We start from the raw sequence: 18,518 nt of genomic DNA, 5'->3' as shown, positions 1-18,518 counted from the left end.
CCTATCACGATCACATACATCACCCAACACACACTAATAGAGTGAAACGTGGCTCAATTCCCTTGTAAAGCATCAATCATAACTATAGTAAATTAATCTATTTCTATCATTAATTTGTTTCCATCACCGCCATTCTCCAAGAACATTGCAATTCTAGCGGTTTCAACTTGCGCAGTATATCTCATTGCAACATGCATTGCGCCCTTCTGCCAATTAAGCTTCTTGAAACCAATACAAACAGTGAAAAAATCGATTGCGAGTGATTCCTCTGAAGCTCCTGGGTTTGTAGCTCGATACAACTAGCCAACCGTAAGTGGCAGTCTTGAGAATTTTTTTTAATATCTATAAGAAAATATTTTGTTTTAACAACAAATCTATTTATTATTATTATTATATGTATAAGAGTAATATATACAAAACATACAATGCATTGAAGTTTGGGTCTACTCGATACTGGAGCATACCTAAACTTAAAGAACATAAACTCTAGTCGTTTGCATTTTTTCTGTCGATGACGGATCGACACAGAGATGTATTGTGTCAACCTTTGCCCCTTGCAACCATGACTGGAGTCCGAAGCTTTGCCTTAGGTATAGAATATTAACAAGAGTTTAGCCGCGGAATATCGTAGGGCATTTTCGACTTGGCCGCTTTTTGTGCTAACTGGTTAAACACAGCTTGCGAAGATCTATTAACTGTAGAAAGTTCGAATCCGGTAGGCCAAATTTTATCCACAAAGTCCCGGAATTATCAGTTTTAGCTATGTCCAGATCACACACATCAACTTGATGTAAGGACGACTTGTGCTATTTCGATGCTGACTAAACTATGGATACTAAAAAACGGGCATTCGATTTCTATAGAGTTAATTTGTTATCGCTTCATGAAAAACTCGCTTACGCAAGATCGATAGTAATTGTGACAGACCCCTCCCTTTATTCCGCGCTGCATGTGCGTCCAGTACTTGGTCGTCTGCTCAAAAAGGTTTTTGAAGACGTCGTGCAATATGGGAGCAGCATATTGATTCTGATGGATGACGTAAGCTCCCATCTCACACGCAGCCCTTTCCCTGCACTTCTCGTCGATCGCAAGCGCCTGTAATTATCCGAAAAACAAATACATACACTAAATACTTGACTAGGAACCAGGATATTTTTTTCGACACAAATTATATACATGCGTTTTTTTTCTGCATTACTTTGCCTCTCTTTCCCAAACATCTGTAAGCTGCATAGCGTTGCCCACCCGATTCGATCAGCTTTAATTTTATTTACCGAGTACTTACGTTGAAGTAGCTATTAATAAGGTCAATGTTCAGGATGCGGGAAATAACTCCCGCGAATAGTCCTGTAGATAAACTCCGAGATCCCATCGGTGTCATACCGGGTAGGATCGTTCCGGAACCTATCCGCGACCAGAGCGTAGACACGATATGATATGGTAACTCTAGTATAGGTATGACTGCCTGGAAGTTAATGTTCAATTCCATTAATCGAATGGTTATTAAAAATTATTTCAAAATTAATAAAAAAAATTACCCACTGGTTTACCTGAGGGAATTATTAAAACATCAATAAAACTTGAAAAAAACCAGCTACTACGCCAAAACCGTTCTATAATAACCTTGTGTCACCTTCACCAATTCTATATACTCAATCCCGTGAAATCCATGTCTTCTTGAATTATGGTGAGTTTCGAGATCCTCTTTGCCTGAGTATGGGCTTTTTGTCTATCTTAATAAAAATATTTTAAAGAGGCCTTAATTTAGAATTGTCGCAGATAATAAACATGGCGCGTATTCGTATTTCATTTATGTAGGATGGTCCTTTAAATCTTTTTTCAACTAGAAACTCTCTCAATATATAATGTCGAATTTTTACTTACTTTCTTGAGAAGCTGAAATGGTATTTGCATCAACTTTTGAATGAGCGTAGCGATATCGGGTAACGCGATAATATCGAAGATACCATCAGTTTTATGCACTGGCATACGAGAATTCATGCTAGGTTCTGCTTTTTGACCTATAGCACAGGTCACGCTGAGAACCATGAATACGAGAAAATGGCAGAAGATGATGTTGGCCTGATACCTCATAGCTGCACGATACAATTAGACCCCTACAGTCGTATTCATCTACTGGTAAGACCGTAACTTCGTCTAAGAAACTTTCAAAATTATCGCATCACTTCGATTTGTTAGAAAGATTAGTCCTAGAAGACGGACGCACCACAACGAAATACTCGTCCTCGATATGGCCTTGGTGACATTTACACGCTGATATTTACGAGAATGCTTGTACCCTAGCTAATGAAAGCGATGTCATGCCCTTTCCCTAATGAGAACCCCAATGAAATGTTAATAAGAAAGAGTGATGAGTGCCTCAAGCAAATGTTGACAGCCCCCTACTAACTTCAACGAGTACATTAGCAGCGAGTGGGGTTCTGCTGTCGTTGGACGCCTGAATAGGATTGGTGTCATCAGCAAACATTTCAGAAACCCTTTATTTAAACAAAATGTTGATAAGTTTGCTTTGCTTTGCATTGCATTGCCTTGCTGACGTAGGCTTAAAATTTATATATTTAATTAACCATGAACGTTAGTAATTATTATTTATTCACATACGTTGTGTTAAAGCAGTTAGTTCAATCAATATTAAGGCTTTGCCCCAATCCTAACAACTAATTTAGTACATATATAGTATTAATTCGGTAAGGCATTGAAGATTTTCGTCACGATAAAATGAATGAAAGTTCTGTGTAAGATTCTTACACCACGATCCGGGATCATTCAACTTCCCAGAATTTTCTAATCCTATTTAAATTGTGTCTATGGGACGGACTTCATTCGGGCAACACAGAAATTGCCAGCTATTATCACTTTGAAATATATTCAGCGATTTTATGGTGCGATTTTCAGGTTTTCCGCGATCTCATCGTACCTCCCTGGTAAGACAGCAAACCTTTGGGTATTTTAGACGCCTACCGGAAACACGTTGAGACGTCTTAGGATACGAAACAAAGTGTTGCTATAATCAGCCATGGTATTCCGTTATGCTACTACTCTATCATAGAGGAGTGCCTGTTGTTACCTCGTTGTTTCTTTGGGCTCCTGTCAGCTTGAGGACCTTATTTCTCCGCGATAAAGTAGTCTCAGTTGGTTCACTGAAAGGTAGTCGCCAGGATAATTAATACGATTTATTATATCTCCATCTATCAACTGTTATGGTCTACTGGAAAGTTACAAACCTAAAATATAACTTGCATGCAACCTATATGCGTAGCAAACGCGTGCATACCGTATTTCATAAGTTTACTTTGACTTGTAGTTAACTTCAAAAAAACCTAAGAGTCTTATGCCCGATATGTCTGCTAAATAAACACGCTGCTAAGAAACCTACGCAGTGCTATGAAAAACTGCATAATGGAAGTGGCGGCCTATATTTCTTTGTAAATATTATCGATATCTAAGTCATGTCTAAATCGATGTCAAAGCAAACAAGTAAAGGTCCCTGCATTTGCCTAAGAAGTTATCTCTTCAGTCCTTGAACTAAGTTAAGTTAGAGTTAAGTCCTAGCCAGACTTAAACGTCCGTTAAGCCTTATTTTTATTGATGATACATTTTTATGCTTTAAAATATTATCGAGATGTTTTCATACAACGAACAAAGACAAAGTGCTGCACGAAAGATTTCCTTCGTTCGTTGACGTTGAACTCTAATCTTATCTATGGGATTTACGCACTCGGCATTCTGTATATTATCGTTTACTCAATATGACGAAACGCCCTTCTGGCTGTTTAAGACTCAATAAGCCATTTAACTTTTCGTTTTGAGACTAAAGTAGTAACCTTTGAAGCAGGAGAGTACACCAGAGTTAGCTTGATTGAGACCCATTTGAACAAGAACTCAGGTCCCTGAGCAGTTCGGCGCCGTTAGAGAGAGAGATGTTAGCGATTCGTATGAATTCAACAAACCCCCTAAACATATAAGAGGTTGGGGGTGCGCACGCTAACATTTCCTATTTGCCTGATAGCCTCTACTACCATCAAGCATTGTGCAACTTTGGATGATTTATTAACACGCCGAATATTTGTTGACGTACGTCACATGCGTAAGTATACGAAGCACATTCGTATGCGGTTGCTTTATTTATAAGCTTCACACATAAGTGATTACCGACACAACTTCACTGCTTTGGTACGCTTATTATCTATTGTGAAGATTAAATAAGATATTATACGTATCATACAACAATGATCAATTTCATGGCTTAGGACAATTCAGTCGGACATAAAAATATAGTGTTTTTTTTTTTTTGTCAATGAACTATCTATGCAAGTGATTTCGTGCGTTTTTTGTTTATCAGAAGATAGATTTTTATAAGGTGGTCAGTTCACGGTAAGCCGTGTCAAGGTGAGCTGTTGGCAAGTTTCGTTATTAAATATAGCGGCGTTCTCGTTGAACCTCGCTGGGCGGAGATCTGTTTACCCCGGACAGACCCACATCGACGATCGATAGTAACTTCGGTGTCCCGAACTCAACCTTTCAGAACCTACTGTTCTAAGAACACAATGGGCACTCTTTCGAAAATTTCGAATTTCGCCTTGGCTTTTTTCTTGTCCTATTGGCTTTCGGTATTAGCAGAGCCTTCAGCGAAACCGCATCAGACAATCATAGGGCTGATATTACGCCACGGACGCCTATGCATAAAACAGATCGTGCATTTGATCTTATTTCGCCGACATCGATTTTTAAATTCGTGTTAAGGGTTATGTATAGGCCATTCAGTCCTATCATCAAGGTAACTAGGAGAATCGATGATATTTTTACTACTCGCGGACAACTTCAGAATTTCTTATTTCATTCAGAGTAGTCACTCTGTCATACAAGAACGTCTCTTCTTATAATGGAGCGTGTCTCGTCGCCGGGCTCGAACTAGCAACTTTGTGCTTGTATTAGAGAAACTGCTAGACTGGTATGCCAGCGCACTGATGCCCTTAGAGGTTCCGTGGTCCATATGTACTGGTTTCGCTACTACTTATACTTAATGAATGAATAAAATTGATAATAGATAATAAATGAATAAAACCTAATCCTGTGTTCTTTCCGAATGCCGGCCCGATCCTGAGAACGTTCGTTCACATCGTAAGCAAACTCAGATCAGCGACTATAAAGCCGTTGTTAACTTCTGCCGCAGCTAGAATGACTGCGAGAGCATTTGTTGATTCAAAATTCATTGACATCATCCCGCTCTGAACAACTGGGAATGAATTCGCCAATCTACTCGCAGTGGTCAGTTATGAATAGGCTGATTTTAACGTCCAAGGACCACTGCCTTCGGCCTAATGCGGACATCAACAATAGCTCAAGGTGCAGAATTCATGGCAGTGGGTTAGGGTAAGAAACGTAAACAAAAAGGTGAACAAGAACGCTGAAAATAGGTTTATGAAAGATAAAAATAAAAGGTCGGATATAGCTTTGATATCCCTGCGATCGCCTAGGGGGTAACACACTTGCATGCTAATCTTAGGAATACATTATGATGTAAGTACGAATCCGTGGCCTTTGCTTCGTGCTGCGAGCCAGACATCTGACGTAAAACATCACAATACGGCCGTACTATCCAGACTCTTTATGTTCACCTACTTATCGTGCCATATAAAACGGAAATATGCACAGACGAAGGTAACAAACACTATAGAACGTACGCGCCCTTTGTTGTACCAATATGATCATGGCGTTTCATTGATAACGACTGAGGAGATTCGAGCCGCCTACGCATTCATTCAAGTCATTTTTAGTTCTTTTGGAAGTTGCTAGTCTCAGTTTGCTATCGAGTAGAGCTCGCAAGTCTCCGGGATATACTTGGGGAACCCAGAAATCCTGAGGCCTCTGGTATTGTACTAAATGACCTAGGACATGTTGTTAGATGGAATCGAACCGACTATATAAAATAGAACGATATATGATTCATTGATCTATTTATAGAAGTAGATGTTTCTCTTGTATTTACAACTAGTCTGTTTTCTTGACTTTATAAAAAGTAAACGACGTGGTTCTTTGGGCAAAAATTTACTAGCGGAGTAAATTTCAGCGAAAAATGCAGAATTAGTCCACACACAATAACAAGAGATTTCCGATAGTCAAAAGACGACTCAGTGCTTTGAGACTGGATATATCCAATAGATCTCGTCGTCGTAATATTTTGCTCTAGTTCTGTGTTTATATGAGTACACCGCCAACTCAGAGATAAATTGGATTGGAGGACTGCTACCGTTAGGCTTAACGAAAACGACTCCACTACGCGAATCTTTAGACCATTATTATTATTAGTAATCAAATTTGAGGAGGAGCCTTTATTAATATATGATCTTGGAAAATGGGACTAGACATATCCTGAGTACATTCAGTACGTTTGCTCTCTGAACAAGCGGTTCTGAACTTGAGAACACAACTTGTATTGAATGGAGTCCATTGTCCATATGGATCTTTAGGCTTCGACGTGTGACGTCCTCAATTAATTAATGCCCACAACTGTCTTCTTAAGTTTCATTCAACAATACACTATGATAAGTAGCCCAGATTTCTGATATGCCTATCCTAGGACAGATCAGGACGGTATTCACGCTAATAGCCTTTGATCCCTGCGAAGAAAGCCAACGAGAACCCTGATTTTGACTAAATTGGCTTATAATTGAACCATCAATCTTGGAATCAGACGTCACATCAAAGAATCATATATCAACATACAATCATCCGTTCTCTTTTGGCCGAATAAACCAGCGGCAGAAAAAAAAACTCGTTCTGATTGGCGACAGCGATCGTCTCTGAAGGGGCATTTCTTGACTCAAATACACTCGAGCATCAGCCATACCTAAGTTGAGCAGCGATTATACTGGGAAAGGTCACAACCGTTACTCAACCCCAGCCCCCTCCGCCCAACTGCCTCCTAAGTATTGTAGTGTTATGAGCTGCTTGCGCTGACAACGATTCTTAAGTAATGTTGCTTTCCATAGTAATCAAGTCGATGTTGAAGCCCTTAAGGATGTTGGAGTGTAACTCGAACAAATCATAGAAAACATATATAATAAATAGGAAAGGCGCTTAGAGCTGTGTGCTTCTAACACCGAATTCGGTAAGTGAGCGAAGCAAGCTCATATTCTGGGCAGAATTTACTATAGGACCGTAATAACCAACTACAGGCAACATGTGATTGTATAATTAAGCCCATAATGCGATAGTTATTCAGACAATTAAGATTATTATTTCTTTTTTCGATCTATCATGTAGTGAAAATGTTTCCCAGTGGCAGGCTTTGAACCAGCGACTTTTCGGTTGTTTCACTCAGAAACTTGGTCGTTCAAGTCCTTGTACTAGATAATGTGTATTTTAGAACCCGATAATCGAAGTCTATACTTGTCTACTTATGGTTAAACCAATCAAATACCACCCGCAGCGGTCATATTGATCAAAGTATCATCCCTGATCGACAAACAAGTTTACGACATGAGCACTGCCGAATGGAATGAATGAGAACAATAGAAGTTCGAGTATAATGGCAGAAATCATTAGCTTAATTAATAACAGAGAGATTCATGTGTAATATATATCTTACGTAAACTTTATAACCGTTCGTTTGAGCGCCTTAGTTCTACTGTGAACCTAAGTGGAACAGACTGCTACGACGTATTCCAACACGTGCCCACCTACGTAAGCTATAAACATCTCATTTTAGATGCTTAACAGGTACACCAGTTAAGCATTGTTTAAGACGGCTGTCCCTCAACACGACCTACCTTAAGCAATACTTAATAGTTGTACCTGATATAAAGCTCGAAACGTGTATGGCGCCTAGTACGAAGTCTGTCGAACTCAGATCACTTTCGCTAATGTTTCAACATCCGTAGGCGTTGTAGCCACCGCACCCCCAGCGAACTGCGCAAGTTTTAGTTACAGAGCAAGCCTCGGCTGCTGGCAAACGCCGTCCTCGTCCTGAGACCATGGCTGGGTAAGTGATTTCGGCAGCTACCCGTTTAGCTCGAGACCCATCGTACCATGATACTTCTCATTTATTTGATAGCATCACTCAATCAGTCTACTCTATTGATGTCGGCCAATTCACGTATGTTTGCTAACAAGCATTTATGCTCATACCAGGAGGCATGGCTTTTGTTCAGCTGTTCCTGCGTTTGCCTTCAAGATCCGACCGCGGAATAGTGGGATCCCTTTCAAAATGGAAAGGATTCACCATCCTGGGTTGTGTTGTCGTAGTACTAACAGTTAACGCGGTTATTCTCACCAGAAAAATATCAGATGTGTATCATTGACGCTTCCTCCACCCCAAAAATAAATTATAGTTCTCCTTCCAGGGAAGCTGATGCGTTAATAAATGGTGCACTTTAGAGATACGAGCCTTCAAAACACATGGCAGCTGTGGCCTGTCATCGCCAACGTTTATTTGAAAATACCTGGCTAACGAGTTAAATATGCGGGTTCAGGGTCAATGGGGCATTACAGGAATACTTGTATGTAGGCTAGAGTTATCGTAAGCTGTGGTACCTTCATGCTAAGGACGAACTCTGGATCTAATTTTTATGCGAAAGAAATACTGAAGTTAGGCTTTGTGTAGATCCTATAGTCTTTTGTTTTTCGCGCCCAATATTCTCTGAACTAATCAATAGCTGAGATTTAAACGGCCTTGCTTTCAACGTTTGCAGGGTTGTTAGAAACGGGCGAAGTCAATGTCAATGACCAATAAACCTCTCTACTCATAACACAAGGTTATCTTATGGTTTTCGTACTACCAGTTGGTTGTAGAGTAACCATTTTTGGCATATTCTTATAATACAGTTAGCAAATTAAAAGCGAAAACCTGACGACAAAAGTTGAAACTAGGCTTTGAGTTACAGAAGAAGCTACTGCATCAGGACACTTTCAAAAGGAAGCCTGTATGTACAGATGTTTACGAAGATCTTTGCAGGATATTCTGCGTATGTTTTTCAAAGGTTTTTGTAAGCAAAAACACTCGTCGCCTATGTAGGTTGGTAGGTGTCAGCTTCTTTTACTTCTTCAACTCCTTTAAGAATACCATATACCTCATGTACCTCACGCTGAGTTCCATGAGCTACTTTAATGGTCTCAATTGCGCAATCCTACGCCTATCTGCCCTTTTGCACTCGAGTGATAGCTACTGAGACATGGCGACATAACGAACGAGTTTTGATTCATCATTTGCTACGACTCTATACAAAATTATAGCAAACAATTGTTACACTAAAACGATGTACCGCACGTTTTAGCGTATGACTCGGAAGCAGACAACATTATTCCTTTTTCTTGTTATGACAGGTTTTACGAACCGCAAAATTTACCAGCGGTGGTGACACTGGAAAGCGTAACCCAGTAACGCTTTAGCTACGACGTGAAGTAAGCCGCGAAGTTATCCTTAATACACTGCTTTCAGTAATGTCGAAGCAAGGATGATTTAAGCTGTCTGTAATAAACCTATACGATTTAATATTTTCTGATAACTCGAATATCTATTGTGCTCGATGCATAGGGTGCCACAAGAATCGGGGTTAATCCTTCAGTTGTTGAGGGCACCCAGCACATGAATCATTACTCAAAACAGGACCATATGGAGCTGTTTTAGGATGTTTTTTCCAAAATTTTCGTATTAGTACGAAAATTTCTAATTTTCGTAAACGAATCCTACGGATGAACAGATAAGGATATGAAGAAGTATACGGGCAACGCTATATATATATATATATATACACGTATCATTTCAGTGAAAAAAAAAACTCTCCTAGAGCCTCAGAAAAGATGTTTCTAGACTGGCTCCTTCCCAGATTGGAGTTAACAGCGCGGTAGTTAGGCGACCAATCAACCCCCTCTACTAATCGACCCCGCATTCAAACAGGCACACGTACAAAAACATCAACATAGGCTAAATCGTTTAGTCTTCATACCCAAGCCGGTCTGAAGTTGATTTGATTGCAGCAAGCATGCAATACTTTGCATCCTTGAAAAGCGTGTGTTTCGTAGTGTCAGACCTGCGTTGACTAGCCTGCTAAATACTGAAATGATCAGCATACCTGAAGGAAGAAATGGACAAGATCGATTGATTAATTGGCACACATCCATCTTTACTTCTACTACTACTATACATGTATAAAAATACACGTTGATGTATTTAAATTTATACACACATATCTAATACGCCAAGTAAAGCTTCGCTGCTCGCGACAGAACGAACTTCGACGATTATCGGTTGGGTTCTCGCTATATGTGCGTCGTTGTCAAGGTCGTAGCACGCGTCCACGGCGAAAATCGTGGAAAGCAAAAGACATCGGCTGTTTTTTTTGACTTCTCCACAAGCACAGTTCTACTTCAAAGACAGTAACCATTTACAAAACGTGGCAGGACAAAAAGTGTCTAAGAAACAAAATGTATTTATATCAACTTTATTACGTTTGTCACAATATAAAAGTTGTGCTAAATTTGGGTTCCGTTTTCTGCGTATTTGTTTGAAACAACGATGACGGCACTATACCGATTCTTTGCCTTACTTTGTTAAATCGATCGGTGTTCTTGCCCTTGTCCAACCATCGAGACAAAAAAGCAATAGTTTAAACCTCATCAAAGAAGGCTTCGTTGTAAAATCATTAGGGAATCAGCTTAGTTTTTACATATACTACTTAATGTCCACTACGATCGTATAACGAATCACTACTATACAATATTGAGTTTTATTCTAGATGGGGGTTAGGCTCAAGAGATTTTTATTCCACCTATCGTTAGCTGATTGTCTTTCTAAGTCTGATCGAACGGTAACATTTCATGTTCTCTTCGTTATGGTAAACTCGCAGAATCAACCGATTGGCAAAACTCGCTTCACCCCTTCATTAGTTCAGCAATACTGACTGCTTCCTTCTCGCCGAACCATTGGCTTCAGTAGCTCCTACAGTTTCCGTTAACTGCATCCTTTCCACAGCCGGATTGTGTCTGAGCGCTTCGGGTGACGGCATAGCCACCGTACGCCGCTGGGCACAACGAACAAACAGCCCATCGAAAAAAATCAAAAGGGGCCCACACGCAACAGAAGCAATGATCGTCTTGTTCACCGCGGCTCTCCTGGCGTATTTTGGTAAGAATGAACGTGTCTGAATCTCAAGCGCGTCGTGTGTAGATCAAACGTCAACACTGTCTAACGACCACGCACTCCTTGACGGTCAAGGAGTTCACGGGCGTCAGGTGATGAACGTCAAGTCTGAGGTGATATCATTGAACCATATTGTGCGCTTCCGAATGTGTATTGCGCATATGGATACGATAAGTTGTGAAATTGTGCTCAATCTCCCATTCATGGTTGCGGTTATAAGTCGTGCGAGAGTTAACATTCGAAGTTCGCAAAAAGTTCTTCTTGTTATTTTTCGGAGCATCTTGGGTGAGGGTGATACTATTAGAGCAGCTGATGGTGACCTTCTGCAATGATACTTTGCTAATTTAATGATTTTATATTTCAACGTTAAAAACGGTAAACACATTCGATCTGAGCCACCACCATTAATGATGTTCAGCTTTCTTGGACAGTTAAAAGCTAGGACCTGATAAATGTATCAATACGATGCAGCTGGGCAATTTTTGAGCTAGAATAATCCTTTAAGTGTCCTAATGAATCTTAATAGTATGCTTTTTCGCTAAAAGCATATACTGCTTATAGTTGCATGTAGAAGGACCGCGCGTAATAACAGCACCATGTGGCGCGTATGTGACAAGAAACACTTAGGCCAATCCGTTGTAAAAGGAACTAACTGATAAAAAATCGCAGGACGATTTTGCAGTTCTTCAAGAGACTACCGCTCGGAACGGGGAGAGTGCCCAATATCTGTATTTCTCGTCGCCTATATATACACATTTCTGGAATTTAGCGCAGCATAATCTGGCCTGATCGTTAAATCTTGATACTGAATCGTATTTTTTTAATATAACAATCATTGTCGTACGATAGCAGGCTGACTTTGGTGTACCCCTGTGAGAAACCTGCTGAGAAGAACTGTGTCCTTGGTAACTCGGTCCGGCCGTCCGCCAATGACCGGCTTTCGGCAGGAGGCGGATGACCGTACATTTCTGGGGCGAAATGCCAATACACCGCTACGCTAAGGCAAACAAAACAAGTGTTCGATAGAAACAAAAAAAAAAAAAAAAAAAAAAGAGAGAAAAAGAAAAAGCATGTTTTATGCAATTACAGAAGTAACAGTGCGGCTACGTACGGTCCTTTGTTATTTAACACTTGTCCTACTAGCTTGCCCCAAATTTTGTTCTGTGGTGACAATATTCAACTTCCTAGAATCTGCAGCGGATCATGCACTGACGAGCCATGAACAAATACACAATGTTGAATAGCGAACAGCCGCTACTGTGAAAATCGCAGCAGCCCCTCTTGGGGTCTACGGTTGGTTGTATGTTGTTTTGTTGAAGTTATATGTGACTTAATGATCTTGATGAGAATAGCCGGCTCTTTATTTTCACTTAATAACACTACGCGATGCAATAGTAGTGTCGGTAAGAAACTCGTTTCGGGCGAACGCTTCCTCAGTCTTAGAGTTGGCTTGGGTAAGCTTGAGACCGCGTTATGTTTTATTGGAGCTCGACAGGTACCTAGCTAGTAGAAAAGCGAAGATCAACACTGATTTCACCTAAGTTGAGTGTACGTAAACATCGAATTGTTGTTAAGCTAAAAACGAACGTTTTATAGACGTATCACGGCAGAGTGGCTGAGGCCGACGAGGCTGGAATTTAGCTTATGTATTTACATACTTTACCAATGTGATTTTGTCCGCATCGTGTATAAGTACAACTACTTTATGTTGATATATCGGAGCGCTAATTTTGGCTTCCCCTGAAGGTTGTTTGGCAACGACCCTCGCTTTTAGACGAGACAACATGTGACGGTTATTTTAGGTTTCGATTACCTATGACTCGAACTTTGTTTGATTACCCTTTATAAGTGAATTTAATTGTGCGTGAATAAGTGAATTTATTTATAGATCGGCAAAGTGATAGGTTCTCTTGTTTAATCTATTTTCCTGTTTTCCTGGTGAAACAGAACGTGGTACGTCTAGAGGTACAAAAACCTAGGCGATATGTCTAACCGTGTGATTTGGCTCGTCTCAATCCAAATCGGCATGAGTACCTTTATAAATGAGACGGTTCCGTGGAAATATTTGATGTTTAAAGACTTTCCTCTTTATTTATTAATAAAAGCATAAACCATATTGTGTTCTTTTTCATTCTACATTGGCAAGTATCAAAGCTGAAATGTTGTAGGGGTAGTATGTATTTGGTAATTTCATATTGTTGTAAGAAATCGATATTGGCTCTTGACGTAAATTTCTTACAGCAGACGTTTTTACAGCATTGCTAAGGTTTACCGTATGGGGTTAGCATTTCTTGGCGGATATACTCAACATTTGCATTTATCCCTGAACTATCATTGCAACAAAACCAGCCAAACAATTGATGCTAAGATTTTTCTGTCGGCGTTATCGGTCGACGTATCATATCGCTCCTGGTCTAAAGTACTAAATTATCACAAATATTAGGCCAGAAATAGTATAAACGTATCCTACAAACAGCACAGTTCTCAAGGGAACAATATATATACATACATAGTGTTGTCCTTTTATGAAGCCTATGATTTGGCAAAAGTAAGGCCACATATGGATAGTGCCATAGACAACAGGGTACCCCGATTCCATATATCATTTGCAGTTACTAGCATCTCTTACGTAGGTGCTGTTATGTGCTGAACCAACAAGACTGTCGAGTCTTGTTATGATAGGTTACAACGAATCTAAACATCGTGCTTGAATATTCGACGGAGCTTTTTGTGTGTATTAAATATGTATGACCTTCGGTAACCGCGGGGACATTATATTTTAGCTGTCATTGGCCAAAGAACATCAATCTTCTCAAAAATGTCTTCGTAGTAAGATGTGGGTCTTTTCTTCTTATAAACGACAGGTTTATACACGCCATGTATTTCTGTGAATGGGAGAATGAATGTGCTCGTGCGGTTCACCAAACGGAGCTGAATACGGGGCTATAGAATGAGCACAATTAATTTAGAGATTCTATTTAAAAAACGGCATATAGTCTCATGTAGGTACTTCAGCACAGGGCAAAGGCATTTGTCAGCGTTAATATGAATATTTCGTTAATGAATTACTACCACGCGCCAGTTCCTTAGACGCTTGACTGCTCCATAAAGTAGCAGCATATCAAAATATCCGTTCGACTATTTGGCCTGACAAACTTCCTGCCAACACGTTTTTAGCTCCAAATTTCTGCCCGTCCCCCATTCGTTTGTGAGGAACTGATGCATAATGATTGGCTTTACGCTTGTGCTGGTTTAGTTAATTTCGCCGACGGCGCCTTGAATAGATGATGAGTAGGTGTTTGCCCATCATATCTATTTCCTAATTTCTACTTCGTTACTCTTTATGCGATCGCTGTCCAGCGGCCGGCCTGGATATAGGACCTGCGCCGACGCCCTACAACTGTCCGTCGGTTGCCCTGCACGCCTGGGAAGATCCGAACGAGTGCGATCGTTACGTTCGTTGTGAGAATGGTACCGTAACCGCTGCCCAGTGCCCGAATGGCCTCGTATTTAGCCCTACCGGAGGGGCGTATGACTTCTGCGACTTCAACTGGAAAATCGACTGCGGCAAAAAGAAGGCAAATATGTTTTTCATTGCCACCGTTTGTCAAATAATTTGAATATCCAATAGATACATGTCCATGTAATATCATCTTAATGCCACTACATAGCCGAACAAACAGGAAGCATCACGCGTGCGTCGTACGCCGCGATTGTTATCATGACGACTTCAACTAAACGGGTCACAGCCGTGAAAGACGGTCATGACTGAACGTGGCCTGTCTTGCGTCAATACGACAGCGAACTGGAAAAAAAGCAACCAGACAATTTGACAAATGTCGGCTGAAGGAGCTGGGCCGGCTTCAATGAATAGTTGTCAGCGAATTCCATCCTAGACAATACTATTACGCTGTTAGCTAAGCGGCTGACGCAACATTGTTTATATTGAGTCGAAACGCTAGTGATGGGTTGCCTATAATCGGCAATAGAAAAACAAAGATACTATGACGAAAAATACACTAGTGCCTTGGGCGGCGATTGTTATACATGTAAGCGCTACTACTGGCTTTATCTCGACCATAGATGAAAAAGGAAAAAGATTGTTTTTTCAAAGCAGATATTGCCATAATCTTCGACTGGACCGAATGCCCGCCATCGAGCTCGAATGAATAATCTCTGTTGAATCTCCCATTCATAACGCGTCTAGATTCAATCAGGCTAACTCTAGTATGCATCGCAGACGTTACAGGTAACTAGAGAGTTAAGTTGATTTGTTGCAGTGTAACATCACCGAAGGGTTTTTTCTTTCGGTACATTTGCCTTAATGGCCTGCAAGTTAGGAGATAATAAGCAATATTATTTGCTTGTCATAGGACAGTGATTCTTATCGACGGCGACAATGATTCGCTTCATTATTAAGTCAATACTTGAATATCAGTTTAAAAAGGCTCTCACTCTGTCTGCGCAGCTGACGTTCATAAGTGACAACTTTTCCATTTCACTAGGTTCCTCCTCCAGAATCCTCGCCTGGCTGCTATTATCAATGGGGTCTATACCCGGCTGACAATTGTGTGCAGTACGTGCGCTGCGAATTCGGAGTTCCATACGTGAAGGATTGCGAACATGGCCTCGCTTACGACGACAAATCAAAAACGTGCAACTGGCCCGACCTCGTTGACGGATGTGACTCTGAGTGTAAGACTGAAATATTAATGTACGGCACACTTTTTCCATCTAAGGTCTATTTTCGAGACAAACAAGGCATTATGCTTAATGTGACCCTGGTAGCCAGGCATCTAGGACATGTTGCTAACTGCCGGGCGCATTAGAATTATGACCTGTTAATTAATTAAGTTCTTTAGAAGTGCGGAGTGTGATGCTCAATCATCAATTAATTATAAGTCTACTAATTAATGCAGATGCACGCCTGTAATGTACGGTCAAAAGATTGGAGCTGATTACTTTTTTTTGTCAGTCCTAGACAACAAATTGCCTCGTTGTTTGCTTCCTGAATTCAATTTACAACAAGTATCTCCGAATTTGCAAACCAGTGTCTCGTAAAAACTCAATACTACTCTTATTTCGATTTGTTAAAATCTATAGCAATCGTTGGTTTCCGTTGCCCCGACTATTCAGAAGGACTTTCCGCTAAGTTCGAGCCCTATCCGCGTTACCTTCATCCCGGAGACTGTACCAAACTCATCACCTGCGTAAACCAGATGCCCCGTCTCATTAACTGCGGACCAGGCACCGGGGTGTCCCCATACTCGCTTACTTGCGAAGACTACCGGGACGTTCCTGAGTGGTATGTAACAATGCTTGCATAATAAGCTGTAGGTAGGCCCCAAAAGGAACTTGAACGGGGAAACTCCGATGCAACCGGACGAACTCGTTAGTACAAGCCTGGTTGAAATGTTCTGTCTCTATAGCTATGAAATCTACCCAGCATATATTATAGCTCAATGAGAAAGTCTACGGAGGAGAACAGTCTGGCAGTTATTGACTTGGCTAAAGCCCTAGCTAATTATCGTCCATGACACCGGCTATAAAATGTGTACTATAGCACATCAGCTTATACGATCCTGTCTATAGAGTACACATTGGTATATGTTACAGCCGTTTGGGCGTTACGGTTACACTCATTCGTATGCCAATGCCAATGCTGCAGGGCTCAACCGATTAGTAATTACGTTCGCTATCACAACTCAGCATAAAGTAGATTGGTGGCAGGTGGCTAAGTTTGGAACGTTTTGGCGCCAAATTTGATTTCAATTATCGAGGCTCACTGTGGCTATAGTCCTTTATCTCTAGTAGTATGTTCTGACGCTAATTAACGATCTGATATTGCCCGGCCCGTCCGCATCTTTCAGCAAAGCGGCCGCGGCGACCGCCAACTACATTAAGAAGAAGTAGTACTTGAGCTGCGAACGGAAGCGTACAGGTGCCAACGGTAAACAGGACAAATATACGAAGCAAAAAAAGGGATTCGTTGTCGCTGCTGCTGCTGCTGCTGCTGTTTCAGCAGACGCCGCGTCCGCCGATGCGGTCCGGCCGAACGCGATTTTAACGCTAATCACAATAAAAATAAGCCGAAAATGAGAAATGTCAATTTCAAGCCAGCTCTTCTTTGCTATCATTGCGACAACAGTGCACCATGACCATGCCATCCCCTATAGTAGATATGCTATCGTGGCAAAGGATATCCAATCCATTTAAATCTATTGTCTATTTTTACACGTATTAATACCGACAAAGGAAACGAAATGAAGAACGGAAAACCACAAAATAGTTTAGGGCAAAACCGGCGTAATTTTCAGGAAAAAAAGTATAACAATTATGCTCTCAGGATGCTTATAACACCGCCTCAACCAAAAAAAAAACAACAACTTAGTATTTAAACGTATTTAAATGTATGTCAGGTCGATACATTTGCGTTAAGTTGCTGTTATTTAACATCGACCGACAATACACAACGACGTTTACAGTAACAAAATCAACAGAACAGAATAAATGATACATAATAGGTGTGTTCTATATAATTGTAGTATTTGTAAAGCCTCATTTGACCATCAGGGTTATAGGTGTATGTACGGACGAAAATATACGGCTGGTTAGTGTATCGGGACGTTCACATTCTAAACGCCGAACCATCCATTGCTTTTATTTCCTATTTTATTCATTCAAGTAATTCGGGAACTTCAGCTGATACTTTTCTAACTATTGTTTTACATTAACAACAAATTTTTAAAAATAATACATTTATTAATACTACCTCAAGCGACCGCTTAAGATTCTTAGATCGTATCTATAAAACTAATGAATCCAACTTGAAAATGGTTCGCCTATGTAGCTCGGGTAGTTAGGTCCTGAGTAAAAGGTACAATTAATTGACAATGAGAGCATAGCTTAACTGCATTCAGCCGATTGATATAACACCTATGTTATTCACCTAGTGTATATAATATGTTTATTTATAATACGTTTCTCGAGGTATTATACCCAAGTTGCCATCTATAGCGCCCCATGCGGATATGAGATTTATGTAAAGGACCATGCTAGCCTAACGGAAATCTGATTACGCCCCACAGAAGCTGAACAGCGTTGCTTGCGCCTCGTCATCCGCCTGGGAGATTACAGCTGAGGTAATTTTTCTATGATGCATGATTTTTGCCGAACCCATTAGTTAACGGGGTCGCCTGGTCTCCTATATAATTACAACTGTTATTTTACACAGATTGATTTATATGTATCTGTATAGAAAGATAAGAATAACGCCAATCGAAATATACGTATATTTGAAAATCACCCCTCTACTTCTAGGGCTTCCAGTAGCGTAGTACTATTTAGTAGTTCATTC

The 18,518-nt window shown here is 40.5% G+C and overlaps 2 protein-coding genes across 3 annotated transcripts; one reads left to right on the top strand and one right to left on the bottom strand.

The window, feature by feature from the left end:
• Window positions 1-375: 375 nt before the first annotated feature.
• LOC111261761 (uncharacterized) lies at window positions 376-10,284 on the bottom strand (the record flags this gene model as incomplete). 2 transcript variants are annotated; one of them, XM_022835501.2, is given in 4 exon segments in its annotated part: window positions 376-1,095; window positions 1,286-1,465; window positions 3,089-3,161; window positions 10,095-10,284. In XM_022835501.2, coding segments are annotated over 4 exon segments (549 nt in total). In that variant the 5' UTR covers window positions 10,169-10,284.
• Window positions 10,285-10,991: 707 nt separating this feature from the next.
• LOC111261760 (protein obstructor-E) lies at window positions 10,992-17,270 on the top strand. The gene is made up of 5 exons (XM_022835499.2): window positions 10,992-11,146; window positions 14,522-14,739; window positions 15,667-15,856; window positions 16,265-16,466; window positions 17,032-17,270. Exons 1-5 carry the CDS (start codon window positions 11,107-11,109, stop codon window positions 17,072-17,074), a joined length of 693 nt encoding a protein of 230 aa, XP_022691234.1. The 5' UTR covers window positions 10,992-11,106; the 3' UTR covers window positions 17,075-17,270.
• Window positions 17,271-18,518: the final 1,248 nt, after the last annotated feature.

Source organism: Varroa jacobsoni, unplaced genomic scaffold (assembly GCF_002532875.2).
Source record: "Varroa jacobsoni isolate VJ856 unplaced genomic scaffold, vjacob_1.0 scaffold_593, whole genome shotgun sequence".
In the NCBI taxonomy this organism is placed as follows: Eukaryota; Metazoa; Arthropoda; class Arachnida; order Mesostigmata; family Varroidae; genus Varroa; species Varroa jacobsoni.
This window is presented reverse-complemented; position numbering and strand designations above follow the sequence as displayed.